Here is a 19883-nt window from a genome sequence, read left to right on the forward strand (position 1 = left end):
AATCAAGGAACAAAACAGTCGCTTTCAGGGTAAGACTAGATGTGGGGCCTGGGAAGGCGAGGCTGCCATGCAGCCAAAATCCACACAGAGGTATTAGCCATGGCTGTTTACCATTAATCTTTAAATTGTAATCATCAATTGCTTGCTTATCATTAAAGGAGTTGTCAGAGTAATTTCCTTTTTTTCTAAAGGCAATGAGGGTATTAAAAGGGTTGTTCTGGAAATAATATTGATGACCTATCCTCTGGATAGGTCATCATTATCAGATCGGTGGGCGTCCAACACCTGGGACCCCCACCGATGGGCTGTTAGGAGAGGCCAATCACTCCATGAGCACCACGGTCCCTTCCTAGGCCACGTGACGTTACTGTACATCAGTCACATGGCCTCGCTGCAGCTCAGCGCCACTGAAGTGAATGTGGCTGAGCTGCAATTCCAAGCACAGCCACTATACAATGTACGGTGCTGAAGCGGGAGCTACCCGTAACAGCTCAGGATAGGTCATCATTAGCTTTACCTGGATAACCCATTTAAAGTAATTTTTAAACAATTTATTCTCACTGTTCTGAACTCCCTCTGTTCCAGTTTTGGCTGCAACAATGACGTGCCCGTATACGTCGCTTCCTTCAAAACTTCTGAATAATACTGTGCGGAGATCCAGCTCCGTACAGTATTAGAATGTATGGTCTCTAATGAGCCGAAGTTAGTGACTTCATTGAATAACTTCGGGAGTTGTATTTTAAAGTGGAAAACCACTCGGCTTCGGTTCCAACTAGTACCCCGGAACAGAAGCGGAGTTCGGTTTCAAGTTTTAAATTGGTTTTCCACTTTAGAAATCAACTACCAAAATTTTTCAACGAAGTCACGCACGACTTCGCAAAAAAACGACCTTCGGCTTATCTCAGCCCATACATTCTAAGGCTACTTTCACACCTGCGTTAGGTGCGGATCCGTCTGGTATCTGCACAGACGGATCCACACCTATAAATGCAAACGCTGGTATCCGTTCAGTACGGACCGTCTGCATAACTAAATTAAAAAAAGTCTAAGTCTAAGTGTAAGTCAAACGGATCTGTCCTGACTTACATTGAAAGTCAATAGGGGATGGATCCGTTTACAATTGCACCAATATTGTGTCAATGTAAACGGATCTGTCCCCATTGACTTACATTGTAAGTTAGGACAGATCCGTTTGACTTACACTTAGACTTTTTTTAATTTAGTTATGCAGACGGTCCGTACTGAACGGATACCAGCGTTTGCATTTATAGGTGTGGATCCGTCTGTGCAGATACCAGACGGATCCGCACCTAACGCAGGTGTGAAAGTAGCCTTAGAATGTATGGGCTGAGATAAGCCGAAGGTCGTTTTTGATGCATTCTGAGCGGATCCTTATCCATTCAGAATGCATTGGGGCTAAACTGATCCGTTTGGGGCTGCTTGTGAGAGCCTTGAAACGGATCTCACAGGCGGACTCAGAAACGGCAGTGTGAAAGTAGCCCAATACTGTATGGAGACGAATCTCCATACAGTATTATTCCGAAGTTTTGAACGGATGAAGAATCTGAAGCTTGCTTCGGCTCAACACTATATGGCATGTTACCACTGCAGCCAATCACTGGGCTTTGTGGTATATGGCACAAGACAGCTGCGGCCAGAGATTGTGCCATATATGACTCTGTCATCGCTGAAGCCTTGCGCACACAAACTGCAAGGAGGACCAGAGATGCAGAAGTGGAATTGGCAGGGAAATAACAGATGAATATAGGTTCGTTTTTCAAGGACATTATAAAAAAGCGGTGACCTAGCTCTACCTTGTGGTTACAATTAGTATAGCAGCAATTAAGACTAATAACATGAGCAGTGGTGTTCATGTTTCTTGATTTTATTTTTATTTTTTATACTTTGTCATCTGAGATGTTTATCCACAGACAAAACCTTGTTCGGACATAAACTTTAGGTAAAAAGAGTCAACTATCTACCTTATCTTCATTAAAAGCCATGTCTATATCACTCGTTACTTGAGAAGAACAAAGTTCTGTATTAAATGAATCTTCCTCTCTCACGTCAGGAGTTAGGGCTGTAAAAATAAGTGAAACAGTTGAAGATTTAAATAAAAATGTTTTTATATATTCTATGAACAATTCATATTCATATACTGTATGCCATGTCTACATGTACTGTTGGTGGTAGGATGTAGTACATATGTAAATGCAAACAGTTTTGCTGCAGTCTGGCCTTGCACATGCTTCAAAGTAAAATCAGACTGTTGACTCTGTGCATGTATGAATACATATACACTGCCTGTCCAAAAAAGTCGCCACCTGGTTTTAACTAAGCAAATAGTTATTAGCCTCCTATTGGATAATTACTGCATGGGCGATTATCTTTCAGCTGGCAACAAGTTATTTAACCCCAACTGGTGCAATGAATTACTTCTCATTTCTTAAACAACTATGTCGAAACACACATCTCGTGGTCGTGGAAAAGATGTTAGTCTGTTTTGAGAAAGGTCAAATCATTGGCATGCATCAAGCAGAGTAAACATCTAAGAAGATTGCAGAAACTACCAAAATTGGGTTAAGAACTGTCCAACGCATTATTAAAAACTGGAAGGATAGCGGAGACCCATCGTATTCGAGGAAGAAATGTGGCGGGAAAAAAAAATCCTGAATGATCGTGATCGCTTAAACGTTTGGAATCAAATCGAAGAAAAACAACAGTAGAACTCAGGGCTATGTTTAATAGTGAAAGTAAGAGCATTTCCACACGCACAATGCGAAGGGAACTCAAGGGATTGGGACTGAACAGCTGTGTAGCCGTAAGAAAACCACTAATCAGTGAGGCAAACCAGAAAAAAAGGCTTTAATTTGCTAGGGAGCATAAAGATTGGACTCTGGAGCAATGGAAGAAGGTCATGTGGTCTGATGAGTCCAGATTTACCCTGTTCCAGAGTGATGGGCGCATCAGGGTAAGAAGAGAGGCGGATGAAGTGATGCACCCATCATGCCTAGTGCCTACTGTACAAGCCTGTGGGGGCAGTGCTATGATCTGGGGTTGCTGCCCTTGGTCAGGTCTAGGTTCAGCAACAGTATGTGCTCCAAGAATGAGGTCACAGCTGACTACCTGAACATACTGAATGACCAGGTTATTCCATCAATAGATTTTTTCTTCCCTGATGTCACCGGCATATTCCAAGATGACAATGCCAGGATTCATCGGGCTCAAATTGTGAAAGAGTGGTTCAGGGAGCATGAGACATCATTTTCACACATGGATTGGCCACCACAGAGTCCAGACCTTAACCCCATTGAGAATCTTTGGGATGTGCTGGAGAAGGCTTTGCGCAGCGGTCAGACTATACTAACATCAATGCAAGATCTTGGTGAAAAATTAATGCAACACTGGATGGAAATAAATCTTGACATTGCAGAAGCTTATCGAAACAATGCCACAGCGAATGCGTGCCGTAATCAAAGCTAAAGGCGTTCCAGCGAATTATTAGCGTTTGTGACCTTTTTTTTTGGACAGGCAGTGTATATATATATATATATATATATATATATATTAGAAAACTGGCTGGATAGATCAATAAATTTAGTCCGAATACACAATGTCTTAGTAAGCCTGAAGCATGTCAGTCCTCATTGACTCCCTCCTTAAAAAACATTCATTTGCCTCAGTTCTGCAAAACAACAGTACTGAGAAATATTTTTGATGTTTTGTAAGTTTTAGGTTTTGTAGTAATATCTACTTACAAGTCTCTTGAAATTCATGACCTTCCTCTAATGGCTCACTACTAGACCAGCCCATATGTCTGCCTGGTGTCTCGCCATCTTCCGATGACCATGCTGAATTCTCCATTTCTGTTGTTAACGTAGCATAGAGGCTTTCAGCTTTACAAAAAAATAAAATAAAATTCAGTACATTATTAATGCATGCATCTAATATCATAGCAGCCTTTGAGCAGATCATAGGCCTCAGCGGTCGCAGAGGTTTGAATGGTACATCACTGCTGATGAAGCCTGTGATTGGCTGCAGCAGTCACGGGACCCAACTGCTTCTTGGCACAGCCGGGAACAGAGCAGCAGTGGGACTGCGGACAGGCGAGTCTTCTTTTTTTACGTTCAGGGGCACAGGTCTGTAAGCATAGGAGTTGTCGGTTCCTATCCTCAGGGTAGGCCATCGATATCAGACTGGCACATCTGTCAATCAGTGGTTCAGCAGAAGCTCCAGTGTCAGAACTACACGGCTGTATCTACTGAGTAAAGGACAGAATTGGTAACTGCAGCGCTGATTCCACTGAAGTGAATGGAAGCAGAAAACCAGTTACCAGCTCTGTCCACTAGACTGGAGCTACTACAGCGCTTCTGATCTGGTGTGGGGTGGTGTCGGACCCCCGCTGGTCGGATATTGATGGCCTATCCTAAACATAGGCCACCAGTATTAAATCCCAGAAATCCCCTTTAATGAAGCTTACAACAAAATCTTTTTCAAAAAAGCGTACCTTCTTTTAGTGCAGCCGCCAGCAACGATGCAGCCTGTGGGATCTCCCCAGAATCTGCTTTAACTAAAAGATGTGGCTCTATGTGCATATTGCTCCCTCCACACATTGCGGCAAGTTCTCCAAATATCTGCAACTTATCTTCCAAGCAATTGAAAATCTGCTGGTCATGGCAACCCAGAATTTCTACAAAAAAATAAATAAAAAATAAATAAAAAATAATAATAACTGAAGTTCCCTTTGTCAGTCTGCACAGAAAACACTGGCATTTTCTGCAGATGTAATCTTTGGCAGACAGCGCCACCTGCTGGTTTACACACATCATAACCGAATATGGGTTTTCCAGGAAATTTTTTATTGTTTTTCAAAAAACGTTGCTGCCATACGCAGGACGCCACATCATGCTGCGGCCATAAGCAGGATTTTATATTACCTGCCGCCACATGCAGAAGATCCTTTGCTGAGCCATATTTGAGGAACCTTTGGACAGCTAAGTACACATTGTATATTACCTTGTGAATGTTCCAGGGAGCCCTGACTGGGTTCCTTGGTATAATGACACCATTTTTGGAATGGTCCCCTGAGGATTTGGCGGATGCTAATGAAACACGTTGGGACAATTGTGTTGACTTTACTTAGGAGTCCCTTCTTCTTGTCTCTGTTTCTGTATTACTTGATGAAACTGGGCAGTCACTGTCATTTTGGAAGAGGGATTTCAAGGGTCATCTAGAGGGTTTATTAGGTAGATACAGGGACACATAGGGCTAGAGACCCAGTATCCCTGTCTCTTCAATATCTATTCTTTTCTACCCTCTGTCACCTTTATATGACATTTACCGTATGGTAGCCAGTTATCGCATCTCCTAGGCTTTAGGCTACAATGCTTTCGAAAAAAAGGAGTTGATTCATGGGCCCACATCTTTTAACGGAACTTTAATTAAATGTTAAGTTTTAATTGCGGTTACCCATTTGCGTGAATTGTTATTGGAGATACGGTTACCGCTGATGATACATAGCTTTGACTACAGCAATTTAGTTGTGTGATTTTCTCTTTTCTAAAAATGTAGACATAATTTCTATTGCTGCATTCATAACAACCCAGTCTACTAAAGTATCCCATTATTTAACCCACAAAGTGAAAGGCGCAAAAAAAAATTTAAAATTCCCCAATGCTACAATTGTTTCTTTTTTATCAGCTCACCCCCCCAAAAAAAGTCAATACAAATTGATCAAAGGGCTGCATGAATCCCAAAATGCGATCAATAAAAACTACAGCTTGACCCCGCAAAAAAAAAAGCCCTCCCATAGCTCCATCAGCACAAAAATCTAAATAATTTGGGTGTCCAGATTTTTTGAAAGTAGTAAGACATAAAACATAAATTTGGGCCCTCCATAATTGTACTGACCTACAGAATAATGCTAACTTGTCATTTTATAATTTTTATCACACAGCAAACACCATTAAAACAAAACCCTAAAAACCATGACGGCATTGTATTGTTTTCTCACAATTCTTCTCCCCACCCAAAAATAAATAAAAATGCATACAATATAGTAGAGGTACTCCAAAATGGTGGCATTAAATAATACAACTCATCCGGCATAAAGCAAGTCCTCATACGGCTATATTGGTGAAAAAAAAAAAAAAAAGTTACAGCTTTTAAAATACAGAGATGGAAAAAAAAAAAAAGTGCTGTAGCCTTCAGGGTTAAATAAACTGAACAGACATTTTCTAGAACATAGACTCGGTTCACATTTGTCTTGGTAGCTCCTCTCGAAGCCTCTGTTAGAATTTCACCAGAATTGATGGGAAGAACAGAGATACATGCGGTGCAATTCTTCCCGTACAAACAATGGACTGAGCCGAGTCTCTCCCGCTATCAGCGCTGCAACATGCCGTATTTACGCACCTTGAAATTTTTGGGCTTTGGCTGCTCGTGCTTCAGCAGCCCGTTTATCTTCATCAGATTCACAGGGTTTCCTTTCTTCTTCTTCAGGACAACTAAGTTCCAATAAAGAGCAGAACAAATGTAAACCATTATCGTATGAGTGTGTATTATTTGTGCTCTACAGCAACAAACCGATAAGAGGCATAACTAGAGGAATCCGAACCAACAGATACAAAGAATGACCAGCGTTACCTCTGTACAGCGTCCTGTATCTGCCTCATCCACGTATTCCGCTCATCTTTGGAGCTAGTATGAATTTCATACATTTCTGGCCCAGCGGAGGATGCGCTTATTAAGAACATCCCTCGCTCCTCGTTAGCAACTTCTCTCACAATCAACTTTTGGAGAGAAATGATGGGTGGTTTCTGATCCTGTAGTAAAACGAACACATGTATGTAACATTTCATGATCATGATGTATAGATTAGTTCAAACTCAAATGACAGCATGTATGCACGGTGGTCACTAGGTAGGTTTGGTAGAAGTAGAAGGAAACCTATAGATCAGGAGGAGCTGAGCAGATTGTATATAGTTTTATGGGAAAAGATTCAGTAAAACTTGCACATTAAATGTCTGCTCTTTCAGAGCTCGGCTGTACATGGGGGCCATCTTATCGGTGACTGACAGCTATCTCTGTATACACACTAAAGGGACGTTTGAATGAGCAAATGATCGGGGCAATTATCAGGAAGGAGGATTCCTAGACCCTTGAAGCTTAGGGCTTCCTGAACTGCTCTTCATTGAAGCACATACATGGGCCCTGATTTATCACGCCTTCATTCTAGAATTCTGGCTTCAGTCGTAAAATAGGACTTTTGCGACTTTTTGCACTCACTTGCACAAAAATATTGCAACATTTTTCATTTTTTACACCACTTACTCCAATTTTGAAATTGGGTGGAAAAGTGAACATGGCTTTCTATTAGGGATGAGCGAATCAACTTTGGATGCTTCATCAGAAGTAAATTCGCATAAAACTTTGTCTGAATACTGTACGGAGCGAGTGCTCCGTACACTATTAGAATGTATTGGCTCTGATGAGCTGAAGTTATTACTTCTCAAAGTCTCGCGAGACTTCGGGTAAAAACTTTGTAAATTAATTTCTACTGTAAAAAACCTTTTACCGCCTGGAACCGAACCAGAGTTCAGTAGCAAGATTTTTTTACAGTAGAAATTAATTTGCAAAGTTATTACACAAAGTCTCGTGAGACTTTGAGAAGTAATAACTTCGGCTCATCAGAGCCAATACATTCTAATACTGTACAGAGCACTCGCTCCGTACAGTATTCAAACAAAGTTTTATGCGAATTGATTTTAAATGAAGCATCCAAAGTTGATTCGCTCATCCCTGCTTTCTATGTTAATGGGTTTCATTCCAGATTTATCAAAGTCAAATTTGCAATCAAGACGAGGAGTAGGAAAACTGGAGTAGCTTTCCGACACAAAAGAGTTGGGTTTAAGGATAAGACAAATTTATCAAACAACATGCGACAATTAATAAATGTGGCAAAATGTACTCCAACGCAGACTCAAGCAAAACTGAAATCTGGTGTATGGATTCAGATTTCTACAATATGCTCACTTCGCTGCTCCTGCCTCTCCTCGGTCAGCTCCGCTAAAGCCTGGCACAGCACATCGGTGTGGGGTATCCTGCACAGCTGCTGTATAGCAGAGGTTTTAGCGGAGGGCACAGGTAAGAGCAGCGATGTGAGCTCCTGCCAGTACAGCGCTCATATACATATCTACAGTGTATGGATTATGTATGGGCTGTAGTGAAGAGCGCTTCAGGAAGGACCGAACTTCTACATTTTTTGGAAAGTTTATGTACACTTGTGACAACTCGGGGTCACTTAGCTCTCCAGGATCACCGTCTTCTCCACTTAGACGGTTGGCCCACCTCAAGAAGCCACTTCAACACTGCAGATTTGGGTGCAAACTGGCCACGACCAGCTTTATTGTCACTTTACCAGCAGACCAAACATAAATCATGAACACAAATCCTAGGCCGTCAGACCACTGATTATACAGTATTTTTTCCTGTCTATCGGGATCTGGGTCTAACACCCACCTCCCCAAAACACAGCACGGTGCTCACGCCACACAGGGTTAGAGAGTCCCGGCTCCCACAGGCCTCGACGCAGCCTGCGCCTTCCCCAGACAGGGAGCCCTGATTGAGGAGCTCAGCCCACATTTACCTGAGCTCCTCAGCTGGCTGTGAAAAGCCTATTTTCCCAGCCTTATCTGTTCTCACCCAGGCTCCTCTGGGTGAGATACACCATTTCAGCGGCCCTCAGGGAGCTCCACTGCCACAACTTTAAAAGGGCTATCCAAGATTTTAACACTTATGATGTATCCTTAGGATAGGTAATATAGTATCTGATCGTGGGGGTCCGACAGCCGGGACCCCCACCAATCAGCTGTTCGAGAAAGCACCGGCGCTCCTCTGAGTGCCACGGCCTTCTCTCAGCTTATCAAGCACTATACATTGTATAGTGGCTGTACTCATCCTGATTCACGTCTATGGGGATGAGTTGCATCTAGGCCACGTGACTGATGAATGTGTCATCACTGACCTAGGGAAAGCAGTGAGAAGGACGCAGAACTACTGCAAGTGTTGCCACCTTCTCGAACAGCTGGTCGGCGGAGGTCCTGGGTGTCGGCCCCCAGAGATCACATAATGATGACCTAGCCAGAGGACAGGTCATCGGTATTTAAATCTTGGAAAGCCCCTTTAAGCATAAATGAGTGTTTATGAGCTCTCAGTAAAACAGAAATATGGGTCATAAAATTAGCCATCAGAGCAGCTCTCTGACAGACTTTATTGAGAGGAGAACAGAGTATTCTGCAGAATCACTAAAACCTGAAGGGTAGAGAGGATGAACGGTTGACATTTTTTTATAAAGCCAAAATGGAAAAAAATAATTTAGCCCAAAATAAGTATAAGTTGTTATGTACTGATCCCCTAGGGGACAGAGGGGTAAAACTTAACATTTAATGTGAACAAAAAACTAAAATAGGTGGACACTTAGAGGAGGAGCCTCTGCAACATGTACATAAATAACAGCCCTACGGGCCTAGACTGAACAACAAACAATCAGTATGGCGACGGTGGTAGAAATAAAATACAGGAACGTTCTCACCCGATTCTAGATGTGGATCAAAGGTTCTCTCAGAGGTTCTTGAGAAGGAGGACGGACCCGTGTAGATAATTCACCATACTGGAGGTACCAGGCGTTGGTGCCCCTTGGACTGATAGGGTGGTGGGGTCAGGTAGCCCTAAACAACCCTAAGTAAGGGGCTAGTACGCCCTACCTATCTATACGGGGAACTTGCCCCGCAAGGAGCGTCCCCGTCCGGATGCCTGGCCCTGTTGGGGGCGGAATCCCTAGTAAACCCTAAAAAGGGTGCTCCCTACGTGTCACGTTTCAATTCGTGAAGGAAAATCATCAGGGGAGATTGTGGAAATAACAAGACTATGGATGGGGCTTGTATAACCATAAAGAAATAGATGGTAGAGGAGGCAGTATACTGGTCAATATATGTCAGAAAAATCAAACAAGGGTGTAAGGTCAGTCAGACCCACCCAAATGACCACAACAGCAACCTCCCGTTTGGGATAAAGCTGCACCAGTGGGTGCCAGCTAATCTGGAGAGAAAATGACCGCAGGATGGTCAGAATCCAGGGGGCTGTCTGGATTCTGACCATCCTGCGGTCATTTTCTGTCCAGATTAGCTGGCACCCACTGGTGCCGCTTTATCCCAAACGGGAGGTTGCTGTTGTGGTCATTTGGGTGGTTACGTCTGACTGACCTTACACCCTTGTTTGATTTTTCTGACATATATTGACCAGTATACTGCCTCCTCTACCATCTATTTCTTTATGGTTATACAAGCCCCATCCATAGTCTTGTTCTAAGTGTCCACCTATTTTAGTTTTTTGTTCAAATTAAATGTTAAGTTTTACCCCTCTGTCCCCTAGGGGATCAGTACATAACTACTACAATTTTTGGGAGTAATTAGGTCCTGTCGTCAAACCCGGCCTCTTCGTGTTTTCAAAATAAGTATAATACAAAACAAAATACCTTTGAATGATCATAGATCTTCAAAGGGGTTTTCCACTGTCTTTTAACCATTGCTCATATATTAAAATGCCTGCGACCACTCACCTAAGTCCTCTTTGATACTTCCTGTGACCTCACGTCCATTGCCTTACTTCTGCATCCTTCAATTCCCTCTTGGCCCTGGCCACATCTTCACTCATGTATATTACATGGGCATAGAGTAGGCAGCAGAACCCCCCCACAACCCCACTCGCTGGCACCTGCATAGACAAGCTTGTGGATGATGTGTCTACAGTGCAGACTTTGGAGAGTGAGGGGATCTAATGATGCCACCTACTCCCCATCCTTGTCAGTTAGATAGGCAGGGATACATCCAGGACCAGGAGGAAGTCAGGAGATAGTCAGACAACAGATTTGACATCACAGCAAGTATCCAAGAGGAATATGGACTGTAATCCAGATCTGGAGACAGTGGCAACACAGGTAACGGAAGTATATTAGTTAACCCTTTCCCGACTGCAATCTGTATATATACGTGATAGCTGCACATGCCCCGTGCAGCTATCACGTCTATAAACGTCAAGACAGTTCTTTAATCCAAGCGCTGCAAAGCGCTTGGATTAAAGCTTCTGCCCCCGCACTGCTGCTGTCACGGACAGCATACAGTTCAGTAATGCCGGCAAGGGACCAATCAGAGTGGCCCCTTGCCGACAATCGATCCGATTGGTTAGTCTGTGCAGACTAACCAATCGGATCGCGGCAGTGGAAAAAATGCCGGTTTCAGGCTCTGATCTGCGCTCTGCAGATCACAGCCTGAAATCAGGTAGTGTCTCTGTGGCCCCCAATCTGTGCCCCTTTCCTGTGCCCCCCGATCTGTGCTCCTCCAACACCCCCCTGTGCGCGCCTGCCCCTGATGAAGTAGTTTCCCCGTCCATATTTATGTAGTCCCTCCCTGATGCGGTCCGCCCCATGCTGTCTCCCCGCCCCTCCTGCCCCAGCCTCCCTCACCCTCAAGGTTAGCCGCCGTACCCCAATACAACCCCCCCCCCCCCATTCCAGCGCTGCCCCCGATCCTGTGCCCCCGCTGTGTGTGATGGCGGCGGCTCCATTCCTGAGCCGCCGCCATCAGCAGCGAGTGTCAGCTCTATGCTGACACTCTGCTGTAACCCCATAGATGCTGCGGTTGCAGCATCCATGGGGTTAATAGAGGGAGGGAGCTCCCTCTCTGAACCATCGGGGCTGCAGCGCTGATAGCAGCGCCCGATGGTTGCCATGGCAACCGGACGCTTTGCAAAGGCGTCCGGTTGCCATGGCAAAGGCATCTGGTGCTGCCACCTACAGGGCATCTAATAGTATTATACTTTGCAATGCAAGAGCATTGCAAAGTATAGTACAGCCATCAGCCCCATTGGATCTTCATGATCCAAGAGGGACTTGATAAAAAAGGAAAGTGAAAATAAAAAAAATGAACAATAAATAAATAAAAATGTAAATTAAAAAAAGAAATTGCCTTTTCCTATAAAAAAAAATAAAAAAATAAAATACACAAATTAGGTGTCACCGCGTCCGTAACGACCGTCTCTATAAATATATCACATGATAGACCCAGTCCGAAAAACACTATTAAAAAAAAATAAAAAAAACTGTGCCAAAAAAAGCTATTTTTGTCACCTTACATCACAAATAGTGCAACAGCAAGCGATAAAAAAGGCTTATGACCCCCAAAATAGTACCAATTAAACCGTCACCTCATCCCGCAAAACATGATACCCTATTTAAGACAATCGCCCAAAAAATATAAAAGCTATTGCTCTCAGACTATGGAGACACTAAAACATAATTTTTTTGGTTTCAGAAATGCTATTATTGTGTAAAACTTAAATAAATAAGAAAAAGTATACATATTAGGTATTGCCACGTCCGTAACGATCTTCTCTATAAAACTATCACATGACCTAACTCCTCAGATGAACGCTGTAAAAATAAATAAATGAAAGCTGTTCCAAAACAGCCAATTTTTTGGTCACCTTGCCATATAAAGTGTAATAATGAATGATCAAAAAATCCTATGTACCCAAAAATGGTACCAATTAAAACCTCAACACTTTCTGCAAAAAACGAGCCCTTGCACAAGACGATCGGCAGAAAAATAAAAAACATATGGCGTTCAGAAAACCAATCCAGCAAAATCTGCCTTCCAAAAACCGTATGGCATTCCTTTCCTTCTGCGCCCTGCCGTGTGCCCGTACAGCAGTTTACGACCACATGTGGGGTGTTTCTGTAAACCGCGGAATCAGGGTAATAAATATTGAGTTTTGTTTGGCTGTTAACCCTCAATGTGTTAAATAAAAAAATGCAATAAAATGGAAAATCTGCCAAAAATGTGAAATTTTGAAATTTCATCTCCATTTTCCTTTAATTCTTGTGGAACACCTAAAGGGTTAAAAAAGTTTGTAAAATCAGTTTTGAGTAACTTGAGGGGTGTAGTTTTTGCAATGGGGTCATTTATGGGGGTATCCACTATGTAGGCCCCACAAAGTGACTTCAGACCTGAACTGGTCCTTATAAAGTGGGTTTTGGAAATTTTCTTAAAAATTTTAAGAATTGCTTCTAAACTTCTAAGCCTTCTAACGTCCTAAAAAAATAAAATGACATTTCCAAAATGATGCCAACATAAAGTAGACATATGGGAAATGTTAAGTAATAAATATTTTATTAGATATGACTTTCTGTTTTAGAAGCAGAGAAATTGAAATTTGTAAAATTGTGAATTTTTCAAAATTTTGGGTACATTTTGGATTTTTTCATAAATAAAGGTGAAATATATTGACTCAAATATATGACTATCATGAAGTACAATATGTCACGAGAAAACAATCTCAGAATGGTTTGGATAAGTAAAAGTGTTCCAAAGCTATTACCACATAAAGTGACGCATGTCAGATTTGTAAATTTTGACCTGGACATTAGGGCATCAATGACCCTTGGTCACGAAAGGGTTAATGAGCAAAGTTTTGAAAAATTTGATTTGGCCGCTTCGCCAAAGTTTGACAAGAAATTTGATTCCTTATGAATTACTTCGTCACAAATCGCTATGTTAAAACCCTATTTAGCCTATCAACTAATGGGACCGTTTTTAACGGCTGCTGAGACAGAAAAAAACAATGACATCACCACGTGATAACGCTGGGAGCGCGCAGTGACGTCATCACGCTCAGCGCAGGTCCTTCAGCAGGTCCTTTTCAATCAAGAAATGGTCTCTGCTCGAGCAAGTGGATGAGGTGAGTATTTTATTTTTTTCAGTTCTTTCTAAAACAACTCCAGCTGAAATTTTAGGAAAAATTATTAGTTACTACGAAGAGCGAGGAAATTTGGCTTCATTTAGAATTTTATTTTTCCTAAAATTCAGACAGGAATTCCACTTCGGATGGGTCTATTTATTCAACACTGCTTATAACATATAAGCAATGGTTAAAAGACACCGGACAACCCCTTTATTTTTCTCTGTGGTGGCGAGGTCGAAAAAAATAAAACACTTAAGATTGCCATATGGATCCCTGATGTCCAAAGGCTCATCTATCTTTTCTGACCCCCGATATAATTGCATATTCTATCTTGTTACAGTATATTGTATACATGCTGCTTGCAGGGGACAAATGGATGAGCGTATCATAAAATGTAATCTATTGATTGGCTTGTACACAGAAAGAATGACTGCACAACCGATTAAACAGCAAACTAAATCCTTTTCTTGCTCGGCAAGGTTCAGCGAGTCTGGGGCTGGTACAGTATTTCCAGGTGGCAGTACATTCGCTTTCCACTCATCGCTTCATTGCTTGACTTTATTACAGCAGATTAATGAAAAGCATATTGGATACAAACTCACCACAGCAGCAAATATATATTTTTGATCCTTTTCTTGGAGAAACAGTAGCACGTCGGATAAAAGAAGAGCTTGAATGTCTGGGAAGAGGGGAACAAAAAGGTAAAATGTTCCTTACAGCTTGGAAAAAGTGAGACAGTCTGAAGTGGCCAATTCTGCCCCATAAAAACAGCACAAACACGGATACTACACGTATAAAGCCCTCCGCCAAGGTGGCCAGTGTATTATGCCACCTGGCACCAGGCGCCCGTGTTCATTACATTCCTATGCTGGCAGCACTGTCCATCGCATTTCAAGGATTTCAGCTCCACTGCACACATGGAATAAAGCCCGTAGCACATTGCACATCCAGCAGGAAGAATTTCAGTATGTCTCCTTGGATAAAGTTTGTGGATATTTCGTTGGATTTCTCCCTCCCCTCTGAGCTAGATTTCTTATCCCATCTCAGATCTCTATCCCCCCTTGTACTGTAACCCATCGACTGCTGAACACTGGTGTTATTACTATCACAAACAAGAGGATATACAGAGACCTTCTGAATTCCAGTTCCGGAGCATCTTTTCTTAGAACTCTACATTGTGCTGTTCTTCTGTTATTCCTCCTGGAAATGTCAACTGTGTATCACCATTTCCTTTGTAAATGAGGCAGGTATCTGCACTTTATGGTCAAGGGGTATGGTAGCACCAAGTCATCAGGAACAGCACAACAGAGACTAGTATTCACCTAAAGAGACACGTCAGGAAAGCAGATGGGTCTTCTTTAAAAAGACCTGCCCCACCATAACAACTTATCACCTAGCCACAGGATAGGTGACAAGTATATGATTGTAAAGGTCTGACCGCTGGGATGTCCACTGATCATGAGGACAGGGTCTCTTAGTCCGCCAAGGGAATGAAGCCAAAGGCACATATGCACGCTGCATTCATCTATACGGGGTGGTCAGAGATAGCAGAGTACTGAACCTGGCTGAAGCGGTAGTGCGCATTCTTCTGGTCATTGGGATTCCCAGCGGACAGACCCTTACAGATCAAATACTTATCACCTATCGTTATAGTGGGACAACCCCTTTAAAAGAGTATTTCCATCTCACACATATTAACAGGATATGCCATCAGTGTCAGATAAGAAAAGGAACAGTAGCTGAGCATGTGCAGCAACCCTCTGTTCACTGCTATGGGAGTTTCAAAAAGCGCTGGCTTAGCTATTTCTGGTAGTCCTATAGCGGTGAATGAAGTGGCCATGTATGCATGGTGCGCTCTCCATTCACCTCTATGAGACTTCCGAAAATAGCTGAGCGCGTATATTCAGTATATTGGGCAGACTAGATGGGCCAAATGGTTCTTATCTGCCGACACATTCTAGGTTTCTATTTTTGGAATTCCCACAGCAGTGAATGAAGGGCATCCGTGTATGCGCCCTGTGCTGTACTTCACTTCACTTCGAAGACCCCTTATGGAGAAAGGAGCAGTTTCCAGAGGTGGGACCCATAAGTATCGGACATTGACGGCATATCCTAGTGATACGCCATGAATGTCTGAGATGGGAATAACCCTTTAAGCAATACCAAACACAAAACCGCTTCCTCTTAAGCTGGGTAGTTGAAGCTAGTTTTTGAAGGATCCATTTTCCATCTGACTTTACATGACGTTTTCTAGGAATTTCTTATACACTGTCTAGCAAGGTTTTTACATAACTTCCTTATAAAAGAACATATAAGTGAGAGATATCTGCACCGAGCCTCTCAGGAATGGCTATCCTATGCCATAGCATCAATACCCATACTGTAAGTGAGCTAGCCTTGAAAAGTCCTACCTACTGCTCTGGAAAGCATATCTGAAAGGCCATTGAGGGGTTATTTCTGCAGATGAGGTGTCAATGTACTAAGTCCTGTGTACGTCAATACCTTTGAATCTCCCAGTGGCCGTTTTCCATAGGAGGACACCATCGTGCAGCAGCACCCTCTCTTTGATCCGTAGATCCTGCTTCGTGAAGACATGGCCGTTCTTCATTTTTGTGAATGTCTTATTTTCTATCTTGTTGAGAAATTCTTCCAGCTTTTGTTTTCTTTCAAATTCGCTGACTCTTGAATCCACAGCAGTGACCATGTCTTTAATTAGGCTGAGGGCTCGGCAAAGGTCCTTGTGTTCCTCAGTGCCCTCTAAAGATAACACAAGAGCTGTGTTACATGAGGAGGGCCACAAATTACACATAGTAAAGTGATAGAAACAGATGTAATGAGCCGTTATATGAAAAGATGGAAATAGCACCACCACTAACAGGCGAAAAAAATAAATAATAATAATTATATATATATATATATATATATATATATATATAACGGAAAAAGCAGTCTTATTGAATTGGACCGTGGTGCTGGTTCACATTGGCCTGATTTTGCACCCAACCAAGAAAGTGTGCTGCGTCTTCATTTTCCATTAATAGATATAGATATAGATATATATATATCTCCATTCTATCAACAGTGTACAATCTATATCTACTCATATGTTAGGACAAATTGAAAGGATAAGGCCAGAGACACATTAGCAAGTTGGATACGATAAACTCCTTGCAGCGTGTGTCAATGAGAGGTCCCGACCTCTGCTCCTTTGACAGGATCGTATAGCATTACACTGATTTATAATGCTGTGTAACCCTTAGAGTACTGCAATTGACTGAATTATACTGACATAATTCTGTCAATGTAATACATTCCAGGACTCTAAGGGTTACACAGCATTATAGATCAGTATAATTTAGTTTTGTGCGATCCTGTCAAAGGAACAAAGGTCAAGACGGGACCTCTCGTTGACACACGCTGCAAGTTTAACTTGCTCGTGTGCGTCTGGCCTAAAAGACAGAATATACAGGAGAGCAACTAGTAAGGCTCTGTTTACATGACATGTATGACCTGTTTAACATACCTGTATGCACCGAGATTTATATCTTAAATCAATGACTGAGAAGCCATATACTGGCATCCATCACCCACAGGGTCACAATAAAAAAAAAAAGGGCATCTGTCAGCAGATTTGTACCGATGAAACTGGCTGACCTGTTACATGTGCGCTTGGCAGCTGAAGACATCTGTGTTGGTCCCATGTTCATATGTGCCCGCATTGCTGAGAAAAATGATGTTTTAATATATGCAAATGAGCCTCTAGGAGCAACGGGGGCGTTACCATTACACCTAAAGCCTCAGGTCTCTCTGCAACTACTGGATCCTCTCCACTGACCGGGCCAGGCGTGATGGCGTCTTCTCTGCCTAGCCGTGTCAATCAAACTGCAAAGGGCAGAGAAATCAGAGCCTCTAGGTATAACGGCAACACCCCCAAATCTGCTGAAAGACTCCCTTTAATTTATTTTATTTTTCTGGATACCGAGATTTCAAAAAGCAAAATCTATTCTATTCCAGTCTTTTGTATTATTTTTTAATCTATCCCATTCTTGTTTTTGTTTGTTGTGTAGCCAGACGAAGGCGATAAAACTACTCTACTGACCTCTATCTGGTTAATGTAACTTTCATGGTTTACAAAAATGTAATGTGAACGGAGACTAAAGCATATTGAAAAATCTGTATTATCAGAGTTGTTGAAGACAGATCGGGATGTCCACCCCTTGACTACTGATGGCCTATAGATATATGATCGGCAATTGTTCCACTGATGTGAATGGGAGCAGTGCTGCAGTAACCAGCTCCATTCACTACACAATGGACGGAGCGGTGTAATTCCGCTGCTGCAACTACTCGGGAACAATAGGGATGCAAGGTGATGGACCCCAGTCAATCTAATATTAGTGGCCTAGCCTCTGGACATCCCCTTTAATTCATGTTTGTGCTCCCCTAACTATAGATGTGACGTCCATGTTACTGACCGGGTGTATATCGTAGTATTCTCTCCACAAGTACTGGATACTTAGTGATTCGCTGTGTGACGAGCAGGATGCATTCTGGGATTCCTCTGCGACGAGCCTGCAGGTTACTGTTTGTCACCTATAAACACGTTAAATATATGTTTATTATGTGTAACCTATTTTATTTCTCACCAACATGAAAATGCCTAAAGGCAAAACCTCTGAAAATATTAGTAAGGCCACTTTCACACTTGCGGTAGCCTTTTCCAACAGGCTGTTCTGGCGGGGGTACAGCCTGCCGGATCCGGCTGCCTCTCGGCATGTTTGCTACGGTGGACTAGCGGTAGCACGGATCCAGCAGCCTGTTTCCCCGCCGGAACAGACTGACGGAAAAGGCCACCGCAAGTGTGAAAGTAGCCTAAGTAACACATACATGTTTATAGAGTAATCCAAACAAACTACTATACTTCTCTAAACATTTACTGAAGTGTCCACAGTGAGGCGCTGCAGTACAGGAAACGTGTGATCACATGACACAGAACATGTATTCCAAAAGAGGAAAATGCAGCATTTCTGTCTTTATTTACCACCTCTGGGATCCGCATCTATCACCAGATTTGGGCCCTGCTTGTCCGCCGCAGTGTACAGATAGGTGGCCGACTGCCTGTGCATGTACGACTCTCATTTACTTCTATCAGAGTTCCTGCGCTTGCCTCTTCTCAGAACTCTGATAGAAGTGAATGGAGAGAGTCGTACATGCGTTGCCACCTCTCCGAAATGCAGGCAAACATGTCCTCAAGATAGATGAGGGACCCAGAGGTTGGAACTGCACCTATTAGACTTCCTATGGATATACGATAAAAGTTTAAGCTGGGAATACCACCAGTGGTGACATCAATAAGTACGGCATGTGATCGATGAGGCCAATGAGTGACTGCAGCGGTCACCGCTCTCAGGGTGTAAACAAACAGAGCATAGGTGCTGGAGCGGGAGGCTACTTAAATGGGTCAGCCACTTTATGGCTACTGACGGGTCGCATAGCATTATATTGATTTATGATGCTATGTAACCCTTACAGTTCTGGAATGTATTGGATAACACTGACATAATACTGTTAGTGTTATACAACACATTCCAGAACTGTAAGGGATACATAGCATCATAAATCAATATAATGCCATGTGATCCTATCAGTGCTATCTAGGTCAGGGCGGAAGCTCTCACAGACACACTGTGAGTCCGATGTGTGGGACTCGCTCATGTCAAAGGGGCCTTACAGTTCCACTATATAGTGTCCATACAAGCCATCCAAAAAGACCACCCACCAGAAGAACATTTTTTAATGCAACTAAGGGGAGGGGGGGATAGATAGACGGATAATAAAAAGATAGATAGATAAAAATGCAAACAGGCAGCACTCTGAATTAATTGATGTATGAACACATTTTTTTCAACTTTTTTACTTTTTCAATTATCTCAGAGTGCTGCCTGTTTTCATTTTTAACTTTTGGGCAATAGTCTAGTCCCTTCAGGCGTGCACCTATGTTGTTTTTTGTTTTCTGTTCTATTCTAGTGCTGCCATTTTTCTGCTGATAGAGATAGATAGATAGATAGATAGATAGGAAAAATACT

At 42.6% G+C, this 19883-nt stretch overlaps 1 protein-coding gene across 5 annotated transcripts in view; it reads right to left on the reverse strand.

Moving 5' to 3' along the window:
• Nucleotides 1–19883, reverse strand: part of ARHGEF28 (Rho guanine nucleotide exchange factor 28) — a 245723-nt gene that overhangs the window by 17512 nt on the left and 208328 nt on the right. For all 5 annotated transcript variants that reach the window (XM_040421454.1, XM_040421453.1, XM_040421455.1 and 2 more), the window contains 8 exons: nt 18273–18390; nt 16300–16554; nt 14400–14476; nt 6646–6824; nt 6415–6506; nt 4508–4690; nt 3759–3896; nt 1983–2080 (listed from right to left, as the gene is read on the reverse strand). In XM_040421454.1, coding sequence (XP_040277388.1) covers nt 1983–2080; nt 3759–3896; nt 4508–4690; nt 6415–6506; nt 6646–6824; nt 14400–14476; nt 16300–16554; nt 18273–18390 — 1140 coding nt within the window. The remainder of the gene's footprint in view (nt 1–1982; nt 2081–3758; nt 3897–4507; nt 4691–6414; nt 6507–6645; nt 6825–14399; nt 14477–16299; nt 16555–18272; nt 18391–19883) is intronic.

Source organism: Bufo bufo, chromosome 2 (genome assembly GCF_905171765.1).
Source record: "Bufo bufo chromosome 2, aBufBuf1.1, whole genome shotgun sequence".
Classification (NCBI taxonomy): domain Eukaryota; kingdom Metazoa; phylum Chordata; class Amphibia; order Anura; family Bufonidae; genus Bufo; species Bufo bufo.